The 23,913-nt window shown below is 54.1% G+C and overlaps 1 protein-coding gene across 3 annotated transcripts in view; it reads left to right on the top strand.

Moving 5' to 3' along the window:
• Positions 1 to 23,913, top strand: part of COL27A1 (collagen type XXVII alpha 1 chain) — a 127,286-nt gene that overhangs the window by 24,148 nt on the left and 79,225 nt on the right. For all 3 annotated transcript variants that reach the window (XM_080669168.1, XM_080669169.1, XM_080669167.1), the window contains exons 6-12: positions 6,577 to 6,630; positions 8,198 to 8,251; positions 16,615 to 16,659; positions 17,265 to 17,318; positions 17,687 to 17,731; positions 19,581 to 19,634; positions 20,529 to 20,573. In XM_080669168.1, coding sequence (XP_080525294.1) covers positions 6,577 to 6,630; positions 8,198 to 8,251; positions 16,615 to 16,659; positions 17,265 to 17,318; positions 17,687 to 17,731; positions 19,581 to 19,634; positions 20,529 to 20,573 — 351 coding nt within the window. The remainder of the gene's footprint in view (positions 1 to 6,576; positions 6,631 to 8,197; positions 8,252 to 16,614; positions 16,660 to 17,264; positions 17,319 to 17,686; positions 17,732 to 19,580; positions 19,635 to 20,528; positions 20,574 to 23,913) is intronic.

The raw sequence follows: 23,913 nt of genomic DNA, 5'->3' as shown, positions 1-23,913 counted from the left end.
AGGGAGTCGGAGGAAAGATCATTTGATGCTCAAGAGGGAGGGCCTGGCATGTCTGACCAGGGGACTCAGGTCCACTTTGAGCTGGGGAGGGGTGTGGGAAGATCGTGTGTGAGGAAGATCACTGGATGACATGTGGAAGATGGACTGGGATGGGGACCAGAGCAGAGAGACCTGGGTGGTCCAGGGGAGAGAGGAGGCTAGCCTGGGCCAGCGTGGGGCTGTGGGAGGAGGGGGAGTGTGTGTATTCACAATGTGGAAACAGGGTAGGGAGGGCTTGGTGTAGATGAGAGGTGAGAGGCTCCCTGGTGTTAGAGACGGAACCTGGGAACCAGGGAGGAGGACTAAGATGATGATGTGTTTGGACCCTGTAGTCCAGGCAGGTGGAGACAATTCATGGACAAACACTGTAAGACTCAGCAAAGTTCTGAGCTGGAGATAGGACCTTGGGAGATGGCTGGCACACAGATGCCACCCTCCCCAGGGAGCTGCTTGAAATGGCCCAGTTAACGTCCAGATGAGCCCACAGAGACCAGAGCGACTGGTGCTCTGAGGACTGTGGGGAATTCCAGCCTGGAGAGCCTGGGTCCATTCCTGGGGTGTGGTGAGAGAACAGGGTTGTCAGGGCGGTGGGTGGAGTGAGAAGCGAGGGCGCCAAGGGGAGTGCCAGACCAGTGAAATTTAGGTCACAGGGAGAAGTGTGGAGGAATGGCTGGGGACATGGGCGGAGCGGGAGGAAGATGCAAGGCCAGGGAAGCCAAGAGCTCAGCGACCGGGCTGAAGGAGCTCGGGGCAGGCTGGGAAGGGCAGAGGGACTCCTGGTTAGGACGCCGCTCAGCCCAGACCCGTGGCTGGCAAACTGCATCTCGAGCCCCATGCGGCTCTTTGGCCCCTTGAGTGTGGCTCTTCCACAAAATACCATGGCCTGGGTGAGTCTATTTTGAAGAAGTGGCGTTAGAAGAAGTTTAAGTTTAAAAAATTTGGCTCTCAAAAGAAATTTCAATCGTTGTACTGTTGATATTTGGCTCTGTTGACTAATGAGTTTGCCGACCACTGGCCCAGACTATCATGTAAGGGGCAGCCAGGTGAAGAACCTCTCTGAGCTTTGCTTGGCCCAGGCGCAAGGTCATTCTTTGTTAACCCCACTGTCAAGGTTGAGTGGCTTAAGTAAGCCATTAACTGATTAACCCAGGTTGGGCAGTGAGTGACAGCTGGCAGCCTCCGGAGGCCAGTCCTGACTCCTGAACCAGAACTCCTCTGGCTCCCAGCTTGTTGGGGAGTTGGGGACAAAGGTCATACACAGGTAGACCTGGATATATGAGCATATGGCACCAGAATGCTGGTGCAGGAGCACCAGCCTCAGCCCCTGTAGGTCCATGACTCTATGGCCAGGGCAGGGCTGGGGTCCTTCCTTTGAAGGTGTGCATGGAAGCATCAGATGCCCAGTACCTAGCAGCTGCCCAGAGGGGCTCTGGTTTTTAACAAGGCAAACACTGAGGATAATATCTACCATATATTGGACCCTTACTGTGCACTGGACACTATGCACACTCTTTATGTAGCTTATCTCAATTGATCCCCACAAAGATCTATGAGGTGGGTGGAGATACTGTACCCATTTACAGATGGGGAAACTGAGGCTCCAGCAGATGAAGACACTGTTCCCTGGGAGGACCTGCTTCTCTGCTCCAGAAGGGACCTCCTTGGAAGACTTCTGCTTTGTAGCAGCCTCAGGTCTCCCAGGGCATGGGGTACACCAGGATGCTGAGATCAGCAGCTGTTTTGAATGGCCAGGTTTGCTCAGGAATATCCCTGTCTGGTCTGGGAGGTGAGACAGGTCTTCCCAGAGGATGGGAACGTTGAACCGAGGTCTGAAGTGCTGCAGGTAACTAGGCAAAGGGGCAGGAGAAGGCTGCGGAGGGCAGCAGGCCCGTAGGTGGTGGTAAGACTTTTGGACTTTATCCAAAGAGCAGCAGGAAGCCATGCAAAGGTTTGCAGCAAAGGTTTGATCAGATGAGGTTTGCAAAGGCTACTCAGGGTTTGTAAAAATTATTTATGTTTATATATTAAGGTTGTTAAGAGTTCATCTACCTTATAAATATTTTCTAATTTACTGTTTGCCTGCTAAGAGTATTCATGATGATTTTCACAAATCGAAGTGTTACCTAATATATATATATATATTTTTTACTAACAATAATCGCTAACACTGATTAGGAACTTAAAACATGTCGGTTTGGAGAGGGCTCCATCCATATGTGAAATGTATGGTTATTTATTTTTATACTTACACATTTCTTTCCCATCCTAAGATCAGATAGGTACTCACTTATATTTCTAGTCATTTCATAATATCATTTGTACTAAAAAAGTTTAAACCATCTGGAATTAATTTTCAATAAGGGGACAATATGAGGTAGGGCTCTAACTTTATTTTCCCTCCAATAGTTAACCATTTATTAAATAAACTTTCCTCCACTGATTACTGTATGATAGATCAGAGTCTATTTCAGTCCATTGAAGTATGTTTCATTGCTATTTATATTTTTTATGTTAGTTCAAGTACTATTTTATATTATGACATTTACTATCTTTATACTGTGTGTCTTCCCGCCCCTGTTCTTTTAAAATATTTCTGGCTATTTATTCTGTCAGATGTACTTTAGTATGCTCATCTTAATAATTTCCTTATAAAACCCTCTTGGGGTTTTATTGGAATTGTATTAAATGTGCATATTAATTTATGAAGAATCAACATCTTTAAAATATTAAGTCTTCCCATTTAGTTGAGTTTTTTAAATGTCTCTTAGTAACTTTTATTGTTTTTATTGCATAAGCCCTGCATAATTCTTATTAAGTTTATAGTTGGAAATTTTATATTTTGTTGTTGTTATGAATGGAATATTTTCCTCATTATATTTTCTAGCTTGGCTCTCAGCTATTGAAGAGAACTGTTGACATTTGTATTTTTGTACTCTGTTTATTTTATAAACATGCTCTTTACTGAATTATCTTATTAATTCTAACAGTATTTCAGTTAGTTCGCCTAGGTTTTTCTAGACAGGCACTTATCTTTTTTTTTTTTTTTTTTTTTGCAAAGAAGGAAATATTTTTGTCTCCTTTTCCTCAAAGGTTAGTAGTCTTATTTGCTTTTCCTGCTTTATTGCATTGGTCAGAACTTCTAAACACACGCAATAGTAGTAGTGATAGCAGAAAGTCCAGTGAATCTTCAGAGGAGGTTCCAGGCCTGGGGCTAGATCAGATCTCTTCACCTCCCACCCTACCCAGAGGACAGGAGCTCAACATAGTTCCCATTCCTACTATGTTTGGAGCATTTACAGTATGCCTTCCCATCCATCTTCTAGTTGTTCAAGGCTCTGTTCACAAGCCCAGGCAGTTCCCTACACAGAGAAGCAAAGGAGTTTGTCCAAGGTCACACAGGCTCTGGGGCTGGAGAGCAGGCTTTGGTGACCAGGTTCCTGTCCTCACCGGAGTGTAAACAATGAATTAACGTTTACAGAATCCTTATATCTCTTCCTGGGGAATTTGCAGGCGTGTGGCTGGGAAGATGTATAGCCTTTTCCATCATGGAAGTCACACCTTCCCCTGACCAAGGTGCCTGGAGCATCTCTTGAGCTTTAACTTCATTGGCCGCACCCCCCCACTCCCTTGTCTTCCTCCTGCCTTAGCTTAGCTGTAACTCCAGTTAGGGATTTACCCCTCAGTTCTCAACTTCCTCCTGGACTCCACTTGTTATCTGCAGAACATTGAAATGTTAAGAGCGTGAGCTCTGAAACCAGGGTGCCTGCGTCTAAGTCCCACTTACTGATTGTGTGACCTTAGACAAGTCACTTACCTTCTCTGTGCCTTAGTTTCCTCCTCTGTGAAATCGGGAGAGGGGTAGTTGCCAACGCATAGATTTATGTGTGGAGAGCTTAGACCTGTATTCGGTAGATGCTAGGCTTATTATTACCATTACCCGTCTCTCTGGCTTCTCCCTCAAGAGTGTCCCATGGGCGATCCCTGTGTCTCGTCCCCCACTGTGGTGTTCCCTGCAGTCATTGCCGGACTTGGCTCACAGTAGATGGTCCGTAAGGATCAGTACCTGTGGATGCTGTCCTCAGGCCAGGATTACATCCCAAGCGCTGTGCTGCTGCTGACAACCCACAGAGAATCCCATCCATAACTAAAATGCCCCCAGGCAAGAGCCCCCGGCAAGAGAGCAGGGTTATCATCTCTTTGGGCCTCAGTTTCCCCTTTTATAAAATGACAGAGTAGGATACATGGAGGCCACTCGGAAAGCTTTTCCAGCCCAGCTCCTTTACCAGCTGTAGACTGAGGTGGGCAAGGGCGGGTGGGGAGAGGAACTGCCCTTTTTTGGCCATTGGAAACCCAGGGAGCCCTGGGCCTGGCCTTGCATCATGGACATAAAAGGTAGTGGAGTCGGGCTTGTGAGCAGCAGAGGGTGGGAGAGTGTCAGTGAGGGGCAGCCGCCGTGTGAGATCCCAGAGGGCAGGTTCTGCAGAAGTGACTGGAGGGGCCCAGGTGAACAGAGACTTGGGGTCCTAGCAGGGAGGGGCTGCCCTTCAGCCTGGGGCAGCTGAAGGGTGTGGGAGAAGTACCCAGGCTTCCCATTTATAAACAAGAGCTGAAAACTCAGACAGACGGGGGATGAGTCAGACCTAGTAAGACCTTGCCTCTTACCTGCGTGTCACCCCAGGCTGTGACTCAGCCTCTCTGACCCTGGTTCTGCTTCTGAGTTGCATCACAGGGTGGGTGTGAAGAGGACTAATGGAGCTGCTGCATAGGGGGGCCTGGCAGTGTTGGGCACAGAGTGGGTGGGCAGTAGAAGGCTGCTCCCTTCCCTCTGTAGAGCCCTATCCAGTCTGGAATGCAATGATTTCTTGAGAAGAGTGATTGAGTCAGAATTTGGAAGGTCTGGGTTCTGACAAAGAACAGAACCACATGGGAATTAATTGAACTTGGCCAAACCACCCCTCCCATGTGTCACATTCATTATCTCACTGGCTCCTTGCCAAGAAACCTGGAAAGCCGGCAGGTGTACGTGCGTGTGTACAAGTGTGTGTATGTGCATGCACCCATGTGCACATGTGAGGGTGTGTGCAAGTGCCAAGTGCACATACATGTACCTGTGTGTAGGTGTGTGAGCATGTGTGCACAAGCCTGTGGGCATGCATGAGCCTTCGTGTAACTGTGTGCATGCATCTGAGTGCATGCGTGTGCATATATGAGTGTGCAGCCGTGTGTGCCCTTGTGCATGTGTGTGTGCTGTGTGTGCATGCCTCTGTGTGTGTGTGTGTGTGTGTGTGTGTGTGTGTGTGCGCGCGCGTGCGCGCGCTGCGCAGCCCCCATTTTAAAGGTGAGGAGACGGCCTAGAGAAGTGAAGTGACTTGCCTGAGTTCCCACTGTGAGACCCTGGCTTCACCCCAGGACTTCTGACTCAGGGTCCAGCTGGGAGCGGGAGCGTGGGAGTGAGGGTGAGGGACAGGCTCAGGGGCTCTTGGAAGGTGACATCAGGGTGGACCGACTTTCCAAAGGGCTGTTTGCTGAGTAATTTAGCCAGGTTGGGCCAAATGAGCGGGCCCACAGCCAGGAGCGCTCTTTCCAGCCTGTAGGAGACACAGCTGGTGCACTGGCCCGGGGCCCTTTCTCTGAGCCCCATGCTCTCGGGAGCCAGACTCTGCAATGGGGACACTCCCAGATGCTCAACACAAAGGGTGCTTGTCTCTGACGGAGGACCCGCTGCTGGTCTGTTTCTCCCTGAAATACTACCTGTTCTAACTCATCTTCAGGGTTCTCACCTTAGCAGGCCAGCACCTCATCCTGGGGCCTGGCCTGTCTCTTTCTTCTCTCTTGGCCTCCATTTTCCCGAATATGTTATGGGGGTGATAACACTTCCCCTGCTCACTGCATTGGGCTAGCGTTAGAATCTAGTGAGGTGAGGGATATGGCGAACTCTGAAGGGCTATGCACAGATGCAAGTGGGTATTACGGCACCGCCCTGGATAATTAGAGTGCTGAGGAGGCGAACTGGAAATGGAACCAGGGGCGCTTCTTGTCTGTGTCTCAGAAGCTCTCTGAGAGCCCAGGGGGACCACCTGGGAGGCATTCCTAGCAATTCTCAGGTACAAGGTCGTGTGACCCGTACGCAGGCCCAGACTGAGGAAGACGCACTCAAGCTGCATCTTGAAGAATGTTTATGTTTCGCTAATGAGGCCTGTGGCAGGGTTTCCTAGGTGGGAGAGGCCACCTGGGCGAGGGCCTGGCCGCTGGGAAGTGCAGAGCATGGCTGAGGAATGGGCTGTGGTCTGGGGAAGGCAGAGACGACCCTGTCTGTGTGTTTGGCTGGTGAAGGAGAGTCACATCTGGGTAGGATGATTGGGACCAGAGGACACAAGACTTGGGCTTTGTCATCACGCAATCAGTGGGGAGCTATGGGAGGTGTTAGAGTCTGGAGTAATGGAGCGTGTGGGTGAGGGTGGATGGGAGGGTGTTTAAGCGGGGGACAGGGCTTAGAGTAGCGTGTGGGAGACATCCGCGGAATTGTTTTTGTTTCAGGGACAGAAAGGGGACCCGGGGCTCTCACCAGGAAAGGCCCACGATGGGACAAAGGTAGGTTTGGAGGGACCCCAAGCTCAGGGAAGGGGGAGTGAGCAGCAGGGAAACCGCCGGGCCCTGGGGGGAGCCCTCCTGGGCTGCTGCCGGACAAGTCTGGAAAGGTCAATGCTGGTTTGGTTTTCACCGTGAGGTCCTTCCGCCTTTCCCCACACCAAACCCAGAGCCATTTCCTATTGTATTCTGGGGTTGCAGCCAACAAAACCCACAGATTTCCCCAAGGACATTCTTGGTGAATGTCCTTTTGCCTAAAACCCTGCATGGCTTTCTGTAGGGCCTTCTAGGTGTCCCTCGGCATCCATTAGCTTCTTGGTTGCACATGCCCAGGAAGCTTCCGAAAGACATTCAAAGTCCTCTCCGAGGTTAATAGACAGGTGTGTGCTCTAGGCGGTGGGAAGGGAACGGGCCAGGGGGTCAGGGCTCCTTAACTTAGAAGGGCGATGAGACCAGAGGTTTCCCCATGGAAGAGAAAGCACAAGCATTCTTCCCTGGTGTATCCACCCGTCCACTAACCAAGGGACCTGGAGGGAGTGCAGGGCACTTGGGAACAGGGGAACCCAGAACTCCAGGTAAGACCCCCCCCCACCCCAGCATCTCAGAGCTCCAAATCCTGGATGGAACACACCAGTCTGTCTGCCTTCCCCTGGACTCAGCCTAGGAGCCCTCCTGACAGGCAGGACCCTGCTTCCCACCCTGGCCTCCTGTGCTTGGGCACATACAAGTGGCCGCTCCCTTTGATTTCCCCGAGTGACAGGAGGCTTATCCCTTCACATCCTTGCTGATGCGTTTTCTTCATTCATTACACCGGGTGTAGATGTTCACATGCACTCCCATCCGCTCCTCGCTGGAACCTGATAAGCCAGGGCAGGTGGGCCCAGCTTGCAGATGAGGAAACAGAGGCCCCGGAGGCAGGCGGCTGCTGGCGCTCACACAGCGGCCGGGTGCTGAGCCGGATTGGTACCAGGTCTTGTCTCTTGCTCCTGGGTTGTCTGTTCTCGGGTCTCGTGGTGGCAGAAATGCCTCCTCCGGTGACCATCATGCCCGGCAAGGATGAGGAACGCAGAGAGAGAGAGAGAGAGAGAGAGAGAGAGAGAGAGAGAGAGAGAGAGAGAGAGAGCCGATTGGATTGGGGCCGATGAATTACATGCCCCCTGGGGCAGTGATTCTCAAATACTTAGCATAGGACCTATTTCCCACATGGTATTCTATACCAAAGTCCACTATAGGAAATATAGGGTTTCCCCCCAAAATGTATACACACACTTTGAATAATGATAAAGGCAGTGCTTATTAAGATACAGCTGAGCTCTCAGCTGTTAAAGTACGTCTGCATTTTGGGGGACACACTGTAGATTGAATGGAGTGACTGGGTTGTGTGGAGAGGGGCTGGACATCCTGCCCACTGGGCTGCCCTCCCTCCGCTCAGAGGCCCCCAGTCTCTCCTGAGGCCTCCGGGCCTCCTTGAGTCCTGTTTACCAACAACGGGCCGTGAGCGCTCACACTTTGACTTAACACACATCTCTGCTCCCATCCCCCCAGCTCACCCCTTGTCTCTGTTTTGCAGGGCGACATGGGCTTGCCCGGGCTCCCTGGGAATCCAGGACCTCTTGGACGAAAGGTACACCTCGTTTTCGATGCTTTGCCTTGCTCAGGGGGCTTCCCAGCAAGCAGGGTCATCTGGCAGGAGCTGGGAACACCTGCCCTCAACCCCCCGCCCCCCCCCATCCCCGCCTGCCTCTCTTAGCCCCAGCCTAGCTCCCTGGGCACAGGGAACATTGGCGGGAGGTGAGAGAGGTTTGCCCGGGTCTGTGCTTGCCTGGGGCGGGCAGCACCTTGGCTTGGAATCGGCTTCCCCTAACCATGGTTAGTGAGGTGTGACAGGAAGTGGCCCTGGTTCGCTGTCCTTCCTCTAGGGCTGCAGCTATTCCTGGGAGGCCTTTCTGAGGAATACCCAGGTGGTGGGAGGAATATTGTCAGAGCCAGGAGGGTCTGCATTGGCCCAGGGCTCCACCTCCAACCTGCTGAGTGGCCTTAGGCCTGCGTATTACCTCCCCAGCCTCAGCTGCCTCCCACCTGGATAGCCGCAATAACCCCCTCTCCCTTGACCCCCTACTGCCTGGGGCTGTCGGCCTGCAGCAGAGAAATTGGGAGAGTGGACTCTGGGGTCTGTCAGACCTGGGATCTATTCCTGCTACACTGTCTCCCAGCTGTGTGACCTTGGGCAAGTCTAGAATCTCTCTGAGTCTAACCTTCGTCCCTCCCTGGTATGCTGCAGGGAACGCAGATGCTCTGTGAAGGCAATGCGTGCTCTGTGCCTTCTGAGCTGTTGTCATGCTGCTCCCAACCTTGTCCCTGCTTCAGCCAAGCTGGGGGCATTACTTCTCTAAATGCCCTCTCAGGAAAGTCTACCGTTTTCCTAGATGGTGGGTCCCTGGCTCACAGTGTCCCTGGATTTCTCCCCAGCTTCCCAGCCAGGATCCCTCATCCTTCAGACTCAACTCTAGCTGTGCCCCCTCCAGGAAGCGCCCCCGGGGGCCCCAGCCTTCAGGCCAGGAGCCTCCACTCTGCTCAGGGACCCCTGGCCCATCTTAGCTTAGTTATTTTTACCCCGTCCAGCCTTATCAACCGGGTCGTGCAAATCTCGTTTGTCACCTTCCCTACTGAGCCTAGCATGGGACTGCACATAGTAGGTGTCCAGGAAACAGGAGGAGGACAATGCAGGCCAAGGGTCAACTGCTTTTTTGCAGGGAAATCTCCCACTGCTGATGGGTTTTCCAGTAGATACATCGGCATAGATACCCATGTCTTAAGCTTCTACCCTGGCTGGCTGTGAGCTGGGGAAACATGGAATTTTCTGGCTCAGAGAACACAGGGGGACTCCCTCTCCCCACTCACTTCCCCTCGGGCTCCAGCGCTTTCTGATGGATGAGGTGTGAGTGGAAAGTCTCCTTCCAGTCCTGGCTCATAAAGCAGCCCGTGGTGGTCTCACTCTGCATGGCGGTGGGAGTCTAGCAGAGGTGGCAGGAGATGGGAAAGCAGACGGCCCGGCTCCTGCCTGGGCTCCAGGGCTCCCTGCTCTCGGCAGATGTCCAGCGAGGCCAAGAGCCCCCAATCAAGATGGACCAGCTCACCTGAGCAGGGAGGGGTGTCTTTTGTAAATTAAGGAAGAGCTTCCATGTGGTGAAAAAACTATTTGGCAAAGCCATTTGCACCCCTGGGCCAGCCCAGGCAAACAGAGAGGAGTTTGGTGTGTGGCAACCCTGTGTCACCTGCTCACGGAGGGTGGTAGGCAGGGAATGGGGGAGCTCGGGTCCCCAGGGTGGGGAAGGAGGACAGACAGACAGGGTGGGCAACTGCCTGGGATCATCACTGTTTGTAGGTAGTTTCTCCTCCACAAGTATCTTTGGTCACAAATGTGGCCACTTTGTCTGGTCCTGTTGGGGGCTTTTCTCCTTCATCTCACGTGGGAGAAAGCAGACGTCCGGAGTAAAGGGGGAGGTCAGCATGCTCTTTGCCCATCAGCATGTTGAATCTCGGTGTCACCTCAGAGTGACACCAAGAATCCTATTCATTCTTTTATTCGACAGAATTGATTGAATGCCAGGCACTGAGCTGAATAAATAGACAAAATTCTTGTCCCCCAGAGCTTTTATTCTTGTGGGGGAAGGCAGACAATGAAAAGAAAAACCAGTAAAAATATAAGGTGTGTTAGAAGATGAAAAGGCCTATGAGATGAAACAGACAGAGAGAGGAGCGTGGGTTGGGAGGGCTCCCATATTAAATAGTGTGGCAAAGTAGAGGTGGCATGAAGAATTACTGTTCCTCATCACATTGTTCCCTCAAAATAGCCTCCAAGAGCTAAGGCAGTATTATGCCTCTTTAGAGCTGAGGAACCCAAGGCCCAACTACGTCTCATTCATTCATTCATTCATTCATTCATTCATATGTGTTCATTCATTCCTTTGTTCATTCATTTATTCATATGCGTTCATTCATTCCTTTGCTCATTCACTCATTCATTCATTCCACCAATCATTCACTCCACCAGTCATTCATTCAGCAAACATGTACCTGTATACCAGGCCATGTGCCAGCAGTGGCATTGAATGCATTGAGATCATCGAGAGGCCTCGAGGAGCAGTGCTTCCCAGCCGCACCCTGCATTAGAACCCCTGGGGACCTCGCCCACCACAGGGATCCTGGTTCTCCTGGTCTGAGTGGGACCCTGGCACAAGCTTCTCAGGTGCAGCCAAAACAGAGTTAATGGTTTAATGGAAATTAAACCATCAGGGTCACTAAGCGGCAGAGCTGGGATTTGAACCTAGGTCTCTGACCCTCAGGCCCTTCCTCCCTCCCCTACGTGGAATGAAACCACTTCTCAAATAAGAGTGGGCCCACCAAGTAAAAGAGGCTCCCGCCGGAGGCGTGTTTCTCTGCATCCACTGGCGATGCTTGCTGAGGAGCTTTGCTGAGCCGATTCCCGAGAGCTGGACAGGTGCATGGACCACGTCAGACACCTGGATGGAAGCCAGCTCTGTCCCTTTCCTGAGGGTGAGCTTGGGCACGTGGCCTCACTGCACGGAGCCTCGGTTGCTTCCTAGGCTGGTTGGGAGGGTTCCGTGAGCTGTTACATCCCCGGGACCTAACACGGGGTTGGCACGTGGGAGGCACTGCATCCCTATTTGTTAAACGAGTGAGTGAATGATCCCGATGACCTTGAAGGAGAAGCGCTGAAGGTCACCAGAACACCACCTGCACCCTGGGAGGGCGGAGTCCCGTGCTGTCCCTAGTCTGACCCTCCTCCCTTCTCTTCTGTGGATGAGTGCTTCTCAACCGGGGGCGATTTTGCACCCCAGGGAACAGTTAGCAATGTCTGGAGACATTTTTGGTCATCACAGCTGGGAGGGGGTTGCTACGAGCTTCTAATGAGTAGAAGCCAGCGATGCTGTTAAATGTCCTACAGAGCACAGGCCTGCTGTGCCACCCCAGCCCTGAGCCAGCCCACAGGGCAGCGGTACTGGGGCACCTGCTGAGGAGAAATCCTCACTCCATCCAACCCTACATGCCCTCTGGCACTCCTTCCTCCGGGCGCCCCCCTACAGCCCTCACCCTGCCCATGAGCCCTCCGTCTGCCACCGGAGTTGACCACCATCTGTGAGAAGCTGTAATAAATGGGAGGGCAGACGGGCCATCTGGGAATGCTTTGGGGGAGTGTGATTGAGGCTGCCAGAGGCGGCCTCCTGCCTTTCTGCAGACCTACCGCTCTCCCTGCACGTAGCACCCCCAGTTCCATGCAGAGTCCCTACCGGGACCGTTCTTGAGGCTTCCCTGCTGTGGGGCTGCTGTGGGCCTCGGGGCCCACGCCCACTGCCATTTCTGAGGTTCAGTTCCCCTCTGCTCTCCAACCCGCTCTTCCTTCCAACCTCCATGTACAGTGCCGCCTGCTGCTATTGGGCTGTCTACACTCTCCGAGCCTCAGAGAGTGTATTACTGTGTATTTAATACTCAGAACCGCTTCTCGGAGGTGTGGAGTGAGTTTGTTTGGTTCACCAGTGTATTCTTAGTGCCTAACACAGCTGAATGAATGAGCCCTCCAGAAACTGTGCCCGCCCTGATGTCTCAAGTGCCCACTGAGCAGATGTGGTGTCGGAGACCTGGCTGTGCCGTGGTGGACTGTGCTTTTGGAAAAGCCCCACCTTCAGCATCCTGTCATTTCTGAGCCAACAGGATGCTTTGAGAGAGCAGCAGGGGAAACGGAGGTCCGGGAGGCGCGGGGACTTGCCCAGCATCATGCCATGGGCCCCCCACCTCTCGGCATGTTTGTTCCTTGCTGATTCTTTCTGTGAAGTGTCCTGCTGATTGCCCCCGTGTGGCGGGTGGGCTGTGAGGTGGTAGGGAAATGCTAAGCTGTAAAGTGTGGTGAGTTCCACTTCGCTACAGGAGAAGCCAGGACCTTCTGCAGGCTGAGGTGGAGCCTGGGTGAACATGTTGGTCCCCAGGACCCCTGGGCAAGGACAGGACCCCCTCCTCTCCCTGCCCAAAGCTCAAATAGCATCCCAGCCGGCAGGGAGACTGTCTGCAGCAACAGTGAGGTGATGTCTGGTTTCTCCTCGTGCATTGTAAGCAATGATTAATCTGGCTCCCAAATCAAAATATAGACCGCACTGTATTATAAACACGGGTCCTGTGGAGACCCGCCTGCCGGGCAGCTGGAGGCCCTGCAGACTCCGTGGTCCCTGGAGCATCCTGTGGCATCCGCTCTCCCCTTCTGCCGGTCAGGCACCGCTCACACGTGGGGAAATCACTGCCCGTGGGTCCACCTTGCGGTCGGCGCCTGCCCCGTAATTGCTGGGCCCTGGAAAAGATAATGGTTTAGATTGTTGCAGGTCCCAGGGCCCTGTCATTTGAAGCTATTTAGCTGGCCCAGCTTGGTAAACACGGTCAAGGTACTTTCAGGGAGCATACGGCCTCCCACCCACTCCGTCCCCATGCATGGCTGTGCTCCGTCCGCCGCTCCCATCCAGCCAGGAGAAATGGATATCCATGGCAAAGTTCAGGGCCCCTCAGGATCCACTGTTTGGGACAGGTCTGGGAATCGCGGCCTTCTGAACAAAGCCCAGCCCAGCCGGTCCGGAGCCTGGGGCACAGTCCAGGCTTGGTGTAACTTGCTAACGGATCTTGGGGGGCACATCCCTTGCCCTCTCTGGGGCAGTTTCTCAGCCTGCCCAGTGAGAAAGGAGGCTGTGAAATTGATGCCTTAGTCCCTTCCAACTCAGATACTCCAGGGTTCTGTGACTGTCCTCTGGCCCAGCAATGCTGCAGTGATCTGTCCTGGGAGGTGGGTGTCTAAGGGGGTCTTTTCCGGGTGGCCCTGTGGACCTCCGGCCTCGGTAAGTGTGTCGATTAGAGTCACAGGCTAGCACTGCCCTTGGGAAGCTGTGTGGCCCCAGGAAAGTCACTTTGCCTCTCTGAGCCTCACTTTGCTCATCTGGCAAGTGTGCACAGTAATTTCTCCCTCCCAGGCATGATGTCCAGGAGCTGATGAGCTGATGTATTTAAGGCGTTAGTGCCAGCCAGGCCTAGGGCAGACCACGGTCCACGTCCCTGATGGTCATTCATTTCCTTGTAGCTGTGTCCCAGGGGAAGGGTTTACTTAAAATCTCCTCCTGGGATTACGCGGGCTGCGCTTCTCTGATAAAGCATTGGTTTCCAGAAGGTTCCTTTTGGCTTCAGAGGAAGCACCTTTCATGCTTCTCTTGGGATCTTTGCCCTGTTATTGCACTGGGTCTTTGCAGCAACCCCTCAGAGTAGGCAGAGGATGACAGAGTGAGGCTCAGAGAGGGCAATCACCTGTGCCAAGTCACACAACCTAGAGCTCGAGGCTCAGTGCAGAAGTTTTGCTTTTTCTTTCTTCTCTGCAAGCTCCAAATGGAGAAGGATAATAACGGTGATTATATGGATTATATATATATGGATTATATAAAACCACCTCCATGGTTTCTCATCATATTACCCCCCACACACACATGCTCTGGCTTCCTGCTTCGCTGACCACTCCTTCCCCTCTACCTCTCACCCCTTTCTCATTCTGCTCCAGTCACGTGGACCTCATTCTTCCTCAAACCCACCTGCGAGCGTTCTTGCCTCAGGGCTTCTGCACCTGCTGTTCCCTCTGCCTGAAACGCCTTTCCTCTGAGAGCCAGACCCATGTCCAGCGCTCTCACCTCATTCATCTCCTCAGAGCGGCTTCCCTGCCTGCCCGCCTGAGCCATGCCCTCCCCAACATCGCCACTCTGTCCTCTTACCCTGTTCATTTTTCTTCAAGGCACTGGTCACTACACCATTATCTCTTTTTAAAGTTTTATTCTGAATTATGGTTTTAAAAAAACATAAAATGTAGCATCTTAACCATATTTAAGGTTATAATTGCGTTAAATATATTCACATTGTTGTGCAACGGTCACCAGAACGCTTGTAAACCTGCAACTCTGCACTCTTGAAAACTACTCCCCATTTTCCCCTCCCCCCGACATTATCCTTTATGTTTACTTATTTTTATATCTCCTTAATTGGACTGTAAACCCCATTACAGCAAAGGATGTTGTATTCTCATGCACCCCAGGTGTAGAACGGTACTGGCCCATAAAACTTCAGATAGTGTTGGTTTAATGAATAAATGAGACAGGGAGATCATGATGATAACACCAGCCAGTCTTTACCGGGCCCTGGAATTAATGCCAGATACTGTGCTCAGCGCTTTACACACGTTGTTCATGCAATCCATGAGCCACCCGGCATAGCCCAGCTTACAGAAGTGGAAACCAGAGAGGTGACATCAGTGGCCCCAGGTCACACAGCCAGCCCGCAGGGAAGCAGAGCCCAAGGGGTCTTAGCCGTGCTGCATGCCCGCTACGAGCTGTGGCCTGTGCCTCAGTTTGCCCTCTCGGGGAAAGCACGCACACCCATGTGGAAGACTCTTAGCCAGCCGTGTTGTCTCCACCTCCTGGGCCCCGGGTTGAGATGCAATCACATCACTGAGCAGTCTGAGGCATGAGTAGGTGCAGGAGGAATGCTTGTAAACTCCCCAAGCCTCCTGGGTCAGACCGACTCTGCTGTTTATAATTAAGAGTCCCACTTCCTGGGGGCGTGCGGGGCTGCTAAGTTATTTGTGTGTGTGTGCGCTTGTGCGTGTGCGTGTGCATGCCCGGGATGTCTGCAAGGTTCTCTGTGTGGCCTCTGGTGTCGGAAGGACACAGGTTGAGTGTGAACTTGCTGGTCCTTAGCAATGAAACTTGGGGTGAGTGGCTTCCGTTCTCTGAGTCTCCGTTTTTTCTTCTGTAAAATGGAGGTGATAATCTCTACTTACGGCTGCTATAAGGGCTAGAGGAGGTCATGTAGGTGCTGTCCTGGTAAACAGCCATGCATGAAGGAGTCTGCAGGCGTCGTGTGTGTGTGTGTGTGTGTGTACTTTACAGTCTTGTGTAGCACCCTCTGGGGGACCCCAACACCTCCAGATCTCAAATGCCAGAGCAGAAGGGGCCTCAGTTCAAACTCCCTCATGTGAGGTCCAGAGAAAGAAGGCGGTAACCCACCCAGAGTTGCCCAGTGAGTGAGGAACTGTCTGAGCCAAGGCCAGGGCTCCCCGTGTGAAGGGCTCTAATGGAGCGCAGGGCACCCGCCCTGTCTGCCCTGGAAGCCCCTGCTCCCATTGCACAGCAGCCCTAAGCTGATGGAAGCCGGACATCTGGGTTTCCCTTTGGAGAGCTCCCAACTCTTATGAAGTGACTGAGGGTCACCCCCAGCGCCGCCTGAAACACACACTCATTTTGATTCTCTTGACCCTGAGACCTGGCCTTGAACCCTGGCAGTTGGACCCTGGGGACAGGGGGTCAAGGCTGGTGCTGGGATGTTGCCAGACTCCTTCTCCATCAGGCATTTGGGTGCCCTGTGTCCCCTTGGAATAGTTACTAGAACCAACAGGAGGAAGGCAGGTGGCTATTTTGGTGAATATACTTGGTCAGTGTGTGTGAAACCTTTTCATGCTCACGAGAAGGGGCAGGTCCTGACAGAAGGTTCCAGCATCACGGGGTGGTTGGGCGTATCCCAGACCTGAAGGTCCTAATCAGCCCGCCCACCCGTTGAGAAACCCCTCTACCCTGGCTTCTGAGGGTCTCGCCCTCTCTGGATTTGGAGAGAATGGCTGGGGTGCAGCATCACTCTGTCAGTTCAGCTCACAAACCTGCCCAAGGAGTGAACAGTCCCTCGATGCTTCTGGTTGAAGAACTGTTCGTAGCAGAGACGAAAACGTTAGGCACCTGCTAACCCTGATGTACATGGTCCGTTCGGCAAGTGTTTATTGAACACATACTACATCCCCGCCGTGGTGCATGTGGTGCTGAAAAGGCAGGTAGGGAGGCTGGGCTGCTGCCATCCACAGGCCCAGATGTGTCTCCCAGCCTGATGTGGCTTCTTCCCCCACAGGGATACAAGGGCTATCCTGGACCTGCTGGGCACCCCGGAGAACAGGTGAGGACCACGGCCTCAGCCCCACCCTGCCGGCTCCTGTGCTCCAGCCCCTGCCTGTCCCTGGCCTCCTCCCTGGGCCCTGAGCCCTAGAGCCAGGCGGCTGAGCCTCCCGTCCTGCTGGGGCCTCCACCCCACCCCACCCCACCTCTCCCCCAGCCACATCTGCCTGAAAGAGCTGGAGTCCACGCCAGCCTGGCGCTGGCACGAGCTGCTGCACTCGGTTAGAGCCATGAATAGCTGGCCTGTTCCGGGCGATGTTAGGGGATATTATACGCACCGCCATGGGGTTTGCAGGAATTTTGGCTGCCTGGGCCCAAATCAAACAGCAGCGGCTGCCAGCGTGGGGGCCAGCCAGGCCTCCTCAGTGCTGTCTTAGGCCTGGGCGGCCGGCACAGGGGGTTTTGTCCCTCCGAGCTGGTCTGACCGGTTTCGCAGAGCGGTGGGCTTGGGAGCCGGTGGCTTCCCCTTCCTCCCCTTCCTCCCATTTCGTCTCACATTCCCGCCCTTTTCTTTGTCCATTGTGAGCCCCAGGGCCCCACTGCCCCTCAGACCTGGAGCCGGGCAGGGTCTCTCCTTTCCTCATGTTTCTCTCCATTCCTTTGCAGGGGCGGCCGGGACCCGAGGGCAGCCCAGGGGCCAAAGGTTACCCTGGCAGGCAGGTGCAGTATATGGCTTCTGGAAGCTCTGGCCATGGTGGTGTGGAGATGGCCATGGGCCCCCAGGCAGAGAGCGGTGGGGGCTGGGGGCTAAGGAGCTGCACCTCCTGGGTAGGCCCCAAGAGCAGGGATGCTCAGTGAGAGAACAGAAGAGACGAGTTCCGGGTGCAGTGGGGGTAGGTCTCCAGAGGCTCCCCCCACCAGTCTCCCCTTGAGCCACTTCCCTGGGACCCTGAGGTAGCTGGGGCTCAGTTTGAAGACCACAAATCTAACCCATTCCCATTCTACAGAGAGAGCAGCTGAGGCCTGGGTTGTTGGCAGCAAGTAGACTGTCTCCATATGTCCTTGCCCCTCTGTCTTTTATGTTTCAGGGGTTACCTGGACCTGTAGGAGACCCTGGTCCCAAAGGCAGCCGGGTAAGTGGGCCCTGGCAAGTGCCATACAGGGGGGCCCTGGATGGGCATTACCTGTCCCTCCAGTGGGCCTGAGAGAGATCAGGGCTGGGAGGCCTCCACCCAGTGACTGTCGGGCTGCAGCTTCCCTCCTGAGTGCTCTCTGGAGAGCAGAGGGACAGCAGGATGGCCTGGTGATGGGAGACTCTTGAGCCAAGCCTGCGCCACGGCTGGGCAGCCCGGGCAGCAGAGAGTAGCTGGGGGCTCGGCCACAGTCCAGCTGCTACAATGCCCAGCATGTCCCAAGTGATGGGAACAAAGGCCAGGCCACTTTGCCTGCAGTTGGAGTCCTCAGAGGCTTCTCTCCTGCTCCTGACTGAGGCGAGGGGACCACCCTTTTGGGGGCCAGTGGTGGCTGATGGGTGAATGCTGCCCAGGCCTAGAGGCTGATAAAGTATCTATTGTCCTCTTCAAGGAGGAGCAAACCCTGACTGGCCAGCAGTCTCAGTTTACCCATCTTTACAATGGGCGTGATGTCCATTCTGCCTCTTGCATGGTTATGGAGATACCAGGAATTTGGAAGCAAGCCGTGTTTAGGGGGAGCCACCAGGTGTAGGCTCCCGGGTGAGCTGTGGGCTGTAGAGAAGGTTCTGGGGGAATTGAATGGAAGTAAATGGAGTTTGGAAGACGAAGAGATGAACTGGTGGAACCTTCTCTGTACCTCCAAGGAAACTGGGTTCACAGTAGAGACCCCGTGGCCCTTGTTTGCACTGCACAGTGAAGGTGGAGCTAAGATGAGGAACCAGAGGTCCACAGGGCTGGGCTCGCTGCCTCTCAAAGGACGCTCAGCATGTGGGTCACACAGTTCAAGGTCAGGCTAGGTTGGTGTGAGGTGTCTTCCTCTCCTGAGCCACAGTCGGGCCCTAATCCCAGGCCCTAATTATGGCCACGGTCTCGGCCCTAATCCCAGGAACTGACAGGCAGCTGTTAGGAGAGCATCTGGGAGGTGGGCAGGGGGTGGGTGGGCAAGTTCCCCAGGACGTGGTGGTGATGACGACGACGACGATGATGATGATCGTAGTAATGGTGGTGATATGCAGGGGCTGAGGAGGCTCCTGTCCTATGATGTTGGACCTCCCTTAATCCAGCTGTTCCCACAAGCTGTGACCCCAGAGGGTCCCTCTGAACCCAGAGAGGTCTTCTCAGTTCTGCCAGGGTCCCTAATCTGCCAGGAGGTCAGGAGGAAAGAGACAGGCATCTGGGCTGCTTGGTGTTTGCCATGCTAGAGGCATCTTGGGGCCACATATATATAGAGAGAGAGCTGGTCTGGTTCCAGCTCAACCCTGTCCCGGGTCACAAGGCCCTGAGCAGCCTGGGTGAGCCGGGCCATTCCAGCTGCCCTCCCAACCCTGCCATCACTGGCCTCGTATTTATGAAGTAGGCAGAGGGCAAGCTTTGGGGTCAGGGCACCTTTGAGGCCTAGGAGGAGGCACTATCGAAGCCACAGGTGCCCAGCAGGGTCCCTGGGGGTGGGGAGGACCTGGTGACACTCCAGCATCTAACCCAGCTGAGAGCTTCCTTCCTGCAGGTCCTGGAGCCCCGGCTCGGGGCGGGCCTCCCCCCGAGAGCGCCCGCGCCCTTCCCTGGCGTGAGGGTATGTGCCTTTGGACTACATCGTGGAAGCCAGCACCATGCAGTCCATGGGCATATACACTTGCCTCAAGGCCTATGTCGTCGAGGAGCCGCCGGAGCCACCACTGCCGCCAGCCAGGAAGAAGAGCCAGGCGTGGGAGGGCAGTGAGGGGGCTGGGATGGGTCGGGCCAGCCACACCCCACCACTCGGCCCTCTGACCCCCCACCTGCTCTTTCCTAGGGCTACATTGGACTCCCAGGGCTCTTCGGCCTGCCAGGGTCGGATGGAGAGCGTGTGAGTATGCTTTCTCTGTTTACCTCTTACCCACCCCACCCACCCCTCTGCCAGGTGCCAGCCTGGAGCAGTCGTGGAATCCCTTTTCCACAGGTGCTCTCGGTCCATTCTGCCTCTTGCATGGTTATGGAGATACCAGGAGTCCACTAAGGGACAAGGCAAGGCAGGTGCCTTCCAGACATAGGGACCAGATTGTGCAGGGTCAGGGCGTATGAGAACTTGGCAAGTTTAAGAGTCATTCCAGTCCAAGCGCTGAGTGTGAGGTGGGAAGGTGGGGCAGCGGGGAGACAAGGCTGGAGGGAGCGCCTGGGCCACGTTATACGTTACTCAGAGGCCAAGGTCTGGAAAGGGCCTCTGCTCTGAGAGCTCTGGGAGCTTCTGAAGGGCTTTCAGCAAAGGAGAAATTGGTCCATTTTGTATTTCAGACCAAGTGTCTGCAAACCACGGCCTGGACTCGGCCACACTCATGTGTTTAGGCATCACCTGTGGCTGCTCTGCTCTTGGCACAGAGATGAGTAATTATGACAGAGACTGTTCGGTCCACAGGCCTCTGGACCGTCCACTCCATCCCCTCCCTGCCTGAGCCCATATATGGGAACTCAAATGTAACCTCAGCAACAAGAGAACCTTAGACACGCAGAAGGAGCATTTAGCGAGCACCAGCCGAATACCAGGAACATTGGGTACTTTGGGGGGCCAAATCCCCAGTTCAGATCCATGCAGACCCCAACTCTATGGAGTGCAAGGGCCATCCATCCTCTGTGCAAAGCTGGTATCTACTGTGGATGTGGTCTGGATGCTAGGCTCTCGGTGACTTCCTCTTGTGGGTGCTCTGGGGCTGGTGTCCCCTGCTGGAATCCTGTCCTGACCTCTTCCCTGTCTCTTCCTCTACAGGGCCTGCCTGGTGTTCCTGGCAAGAGGGGCAAGATGGGTAGGCCGGTAAAGATTTTCCGTGTCTATTACGCAGACTCTATGGGGGAACTTGACCTCCCACTGGCCATGCTGCCCTGTCCATCCGCGGCCTGGACATTCTCTGCTTGCTTCTCTGCTCAGCCATCGCTGTGCTTTGAGTGTGTGGGCCGGCACGTAGGGCTGTCTGGGCCTCATGTCCTGCTGCCAGAACACGAGTGGCTGCTTCCTGGCTGGGGCTGGGGGCGGGGCTCCTGTGGGCTCTGGGTCCACTCTAGAAGGGAGCCTGTGTGTGTGTGTGTGTGTGTGTGTGTGTGTGTGTGTGTGTGTGTGTGTGTTGCTCTGCCATGCAGTTCTGTGTCTGTGGGTGGGGGCAGGGCGGTCTGCTGTCTGGGTCATTAGTGTCCGTGCTCGGGGACCTGCTGGGACTGGGGGATCTTGGCCTGGCCAGGTGTCGGTGCTCCTAACTCGGAGAACACTCAGTCTCCGTGTTGTCTTGGTGTCACCTGTTTCACCCGTGCACACACAAGGCCAGAGGGCAGTGGGATGCTGGGCAGGTGGACCACAAGGGGGGCTCGGCAGTAATGCCCAATCTGTCAGCTTTGCCTGTGATTCTCCATCGTGGTAGGAAATTGTTTTTCCCCTTGTTTGGGCATCTGTGGGACAGGAAGAAAAAGCCAAGGCTCAGAGAGATTCAGTAATTTGTCCGAAGTTTCACACTGAGTCAACAGCAGAGCCGGGATTCTAACTCGGTTTGTCTCCAGGGCCTCTGATCTCCATGATGGCCCAGGCCCACTGGTTGGAGATAAAATTGTAGAAGTGGATTCCCTCGAACTTTTGCCTGGAGAAAAGTCATTCATCCCAATGCTTTGCTATTCACAAGGGGAAACTGAGGCTCCGAGAGGCAGAGTGTTGTGTCCAGGGTCCCACGGCTAGGCTGAGGGAGACCCAGGACTGTAACTGAGGCATCTTTCTCTCGGGCCCTGCCCCATTGCTGGCTTAAGGCTCCCTGCCTGTGCCTTGCAGGGTAAGGCCTAGACTTGGAACCATCATCAGCTCTGGGTCTGTACCTCCCTTTGCTTGTGATTGATGGTGATGGGATTGTGAGTTAGAACTCGAGAGTCAGCTGGAAGGGAGCCAGGAGCACTCCAGATGGCCAGAAGGGGCTGTCTGTGATTCTGGGGTTGATGGTATGGTCACAGGCACTGACCTTGCCTATGGCAGTATATGGACTTGGGTCCTCTGGGGCCAAGCGGGGAATACAAAGAAAAGCAAGATCCAGGTCGTGGCTGTAAGGAGCTGACAGAGGAGCACCTCACCCTCAGACCTGGCCCCCTCAGTGTCTGAGGTCTGACACCTGACACCCCGATCTGAGCAAGGAACAGCACCTGATGCTCCTGGCTTCGGTCAACGATGTGGAGTCTGCGAGGGCTGGGCTGGCATTTGGATCTGTTCCTCAAGCCAGGTGGCTGGGACAAGGAGACTACTTCATTCATCATTCATTCATTCATTTGTTCATTTATTCATTCATGTATTCATTCAATGAATTCTGAGTGTGCACTATGGTCCAGGCACTGTACTTGGTGCTGGGCAGTGGACAAGATAAAGCTCCCATTCTCATGGACAGACAATGATTGTTTGAGGGAATGAAGAATGCATGATTGATTGTCAGATGGTGCTGAGTATTCAGATAGAGTAGGAAGGGGGGCAGTGAGTACCTGGTGTATAGGCTGTTGGAGAAATTGGTCAGGGAAGTCCTCCTCACTTTTTGAGAAAGCTGAATGAGGTAAGAATGGAGCCCTGTGGCTATCCGAGGAAGAGCACTCCAGGTCGAGGCCACCTCCAGAGCCCCCGTGGGGGCATTGCTCTGACTCCATCCTGGGAGCCTTTCAGAGGGCCAGGCATTGCCACTGTACAGATGAGAAGACCAGTGAATGACGTGGCCAAGATCGTGTGGCTTCTGGGGGTCAGAGCTATTAGAATGCAGCAGCCAGTGGCTTCTTCACCTGCTGCAACCAGGACCGTCAACAGAGCCATGCTTCCGCTGTCCTCTTCCACCCCCTCCTCTACAGCCTCCCCATCCCTTTCCTACTTCCCAGCAGCCCCTTCGTCTGCCTCCTCCTGGAACTTACTTTCTTTTCTTGGAGCTGAAAACCTCCTGCTCACGGCTGGGAAGGCAGCACCAGGTCTGTAAGTGAGATGAGGCCTCTCAACTCATTTCTCAGTTCAAACATTTATTGAGCACCTACTGTGTGCCAGGTAGTAGGGATAGCACTGTAGCCAAAACTGACCCCCTCAAAAGCAACATTTATTGAGGCCCCGTTACCTGCATGGGATTTGAACTGCGTGTGATTCTCCCACTGATTCTTTGGGGTGAGATTGATTTTTCAGGTGAGGAAACAGAGGCTTCCACAGCCAACGCCATTGGCCCCAAGACCTCCAAGGCCTTGCCGACTTGAACCCTTGTAGCCGTTAACTCAGGCCGGCTTCCTCGCTCCGTGCCATTGACTTCCTCAGATTCCATGCTCCACGATGGGGTTGTGCCCTGGCGCTGGGGTGTCAGGTGTGGGTGGGAGAAAGCCCCTTCCCTCCAGTCAAACCGCCCTATGGTCATGCACTATGCCTGAGGCCTATGAAAGCCCCTGAATGCTAGCCCAGCCGCCATGGCCACCAAACAGGCAGGGTCTGCTTTGGCTGTGATAGAATATGCATGGAATAGGACTTCGTATCACCCAGTCTTTTAGCCTTTGTCTCTGCCTTGCTGAGCCTCTAGTCCCTCCGTGCCCTCAGCCCACACTCTCCCGAGTGGTCTTACGGGCCATCCCCTGTTGCCAGGGCTCCCTAGCCCTTGATCTGGCTGCTGGGGTTGGGGATTCTTTTGTGAATGGGTTTTCCTCTTGTCCAAGCCTTGGGCCAGGCAGTTTCTAGGCACTTATTAACAAGAGGAAATGTCAAGGGAATGAGCTGAGTTCCCTCATGCCAGATCGCAGCTGGCCTCATTTCTGGCGGGCCTGGCGGTGATCTTGCTGTAGTCCATCTCTCTCCAGCCAGCAAAACCTCAGGCCCATGCATGTGGCCTCCATGGCGTTGGGTTTGGAAGGAGAATGTGAGAGTCTTCAAATGGGAGCCGAGAAAGAGACAGTGGAGGTCGGATCCCATCAGAGCTGCAGGAACCTTAGTGATGAGCTGGCCCAACCTCTTTGTCAGACCGATAAGCATAGTTTAGAGAGGCCTGGAACTCCCTAAGGTCATACAATAAGGTGGTGACAGAATCAAGACTCGAACCCAGGACTCTTGCTTGCTAGTAAGAATGCTAGTAAGAATCACTTCTCCTGTGCTCACATCTTCAACCTCCAAAGGAAGACTTAGT

Source organism: Plecotus auritus (assembly GCF_963455305.1).
Source record: "Plecotus auritus genome assembly, chromosome: 5".
Classification (NCBI taxonomy): domain Eukaryota; kingdom Metazoa; phylum Chordata; class Mammalia; order Chiroptera; family Vespertilionidae; genus Plecotus; species Plecotus auritus.
This window is presented reverse-complemented; position numbering and strand designations above follow the sequence as displayed.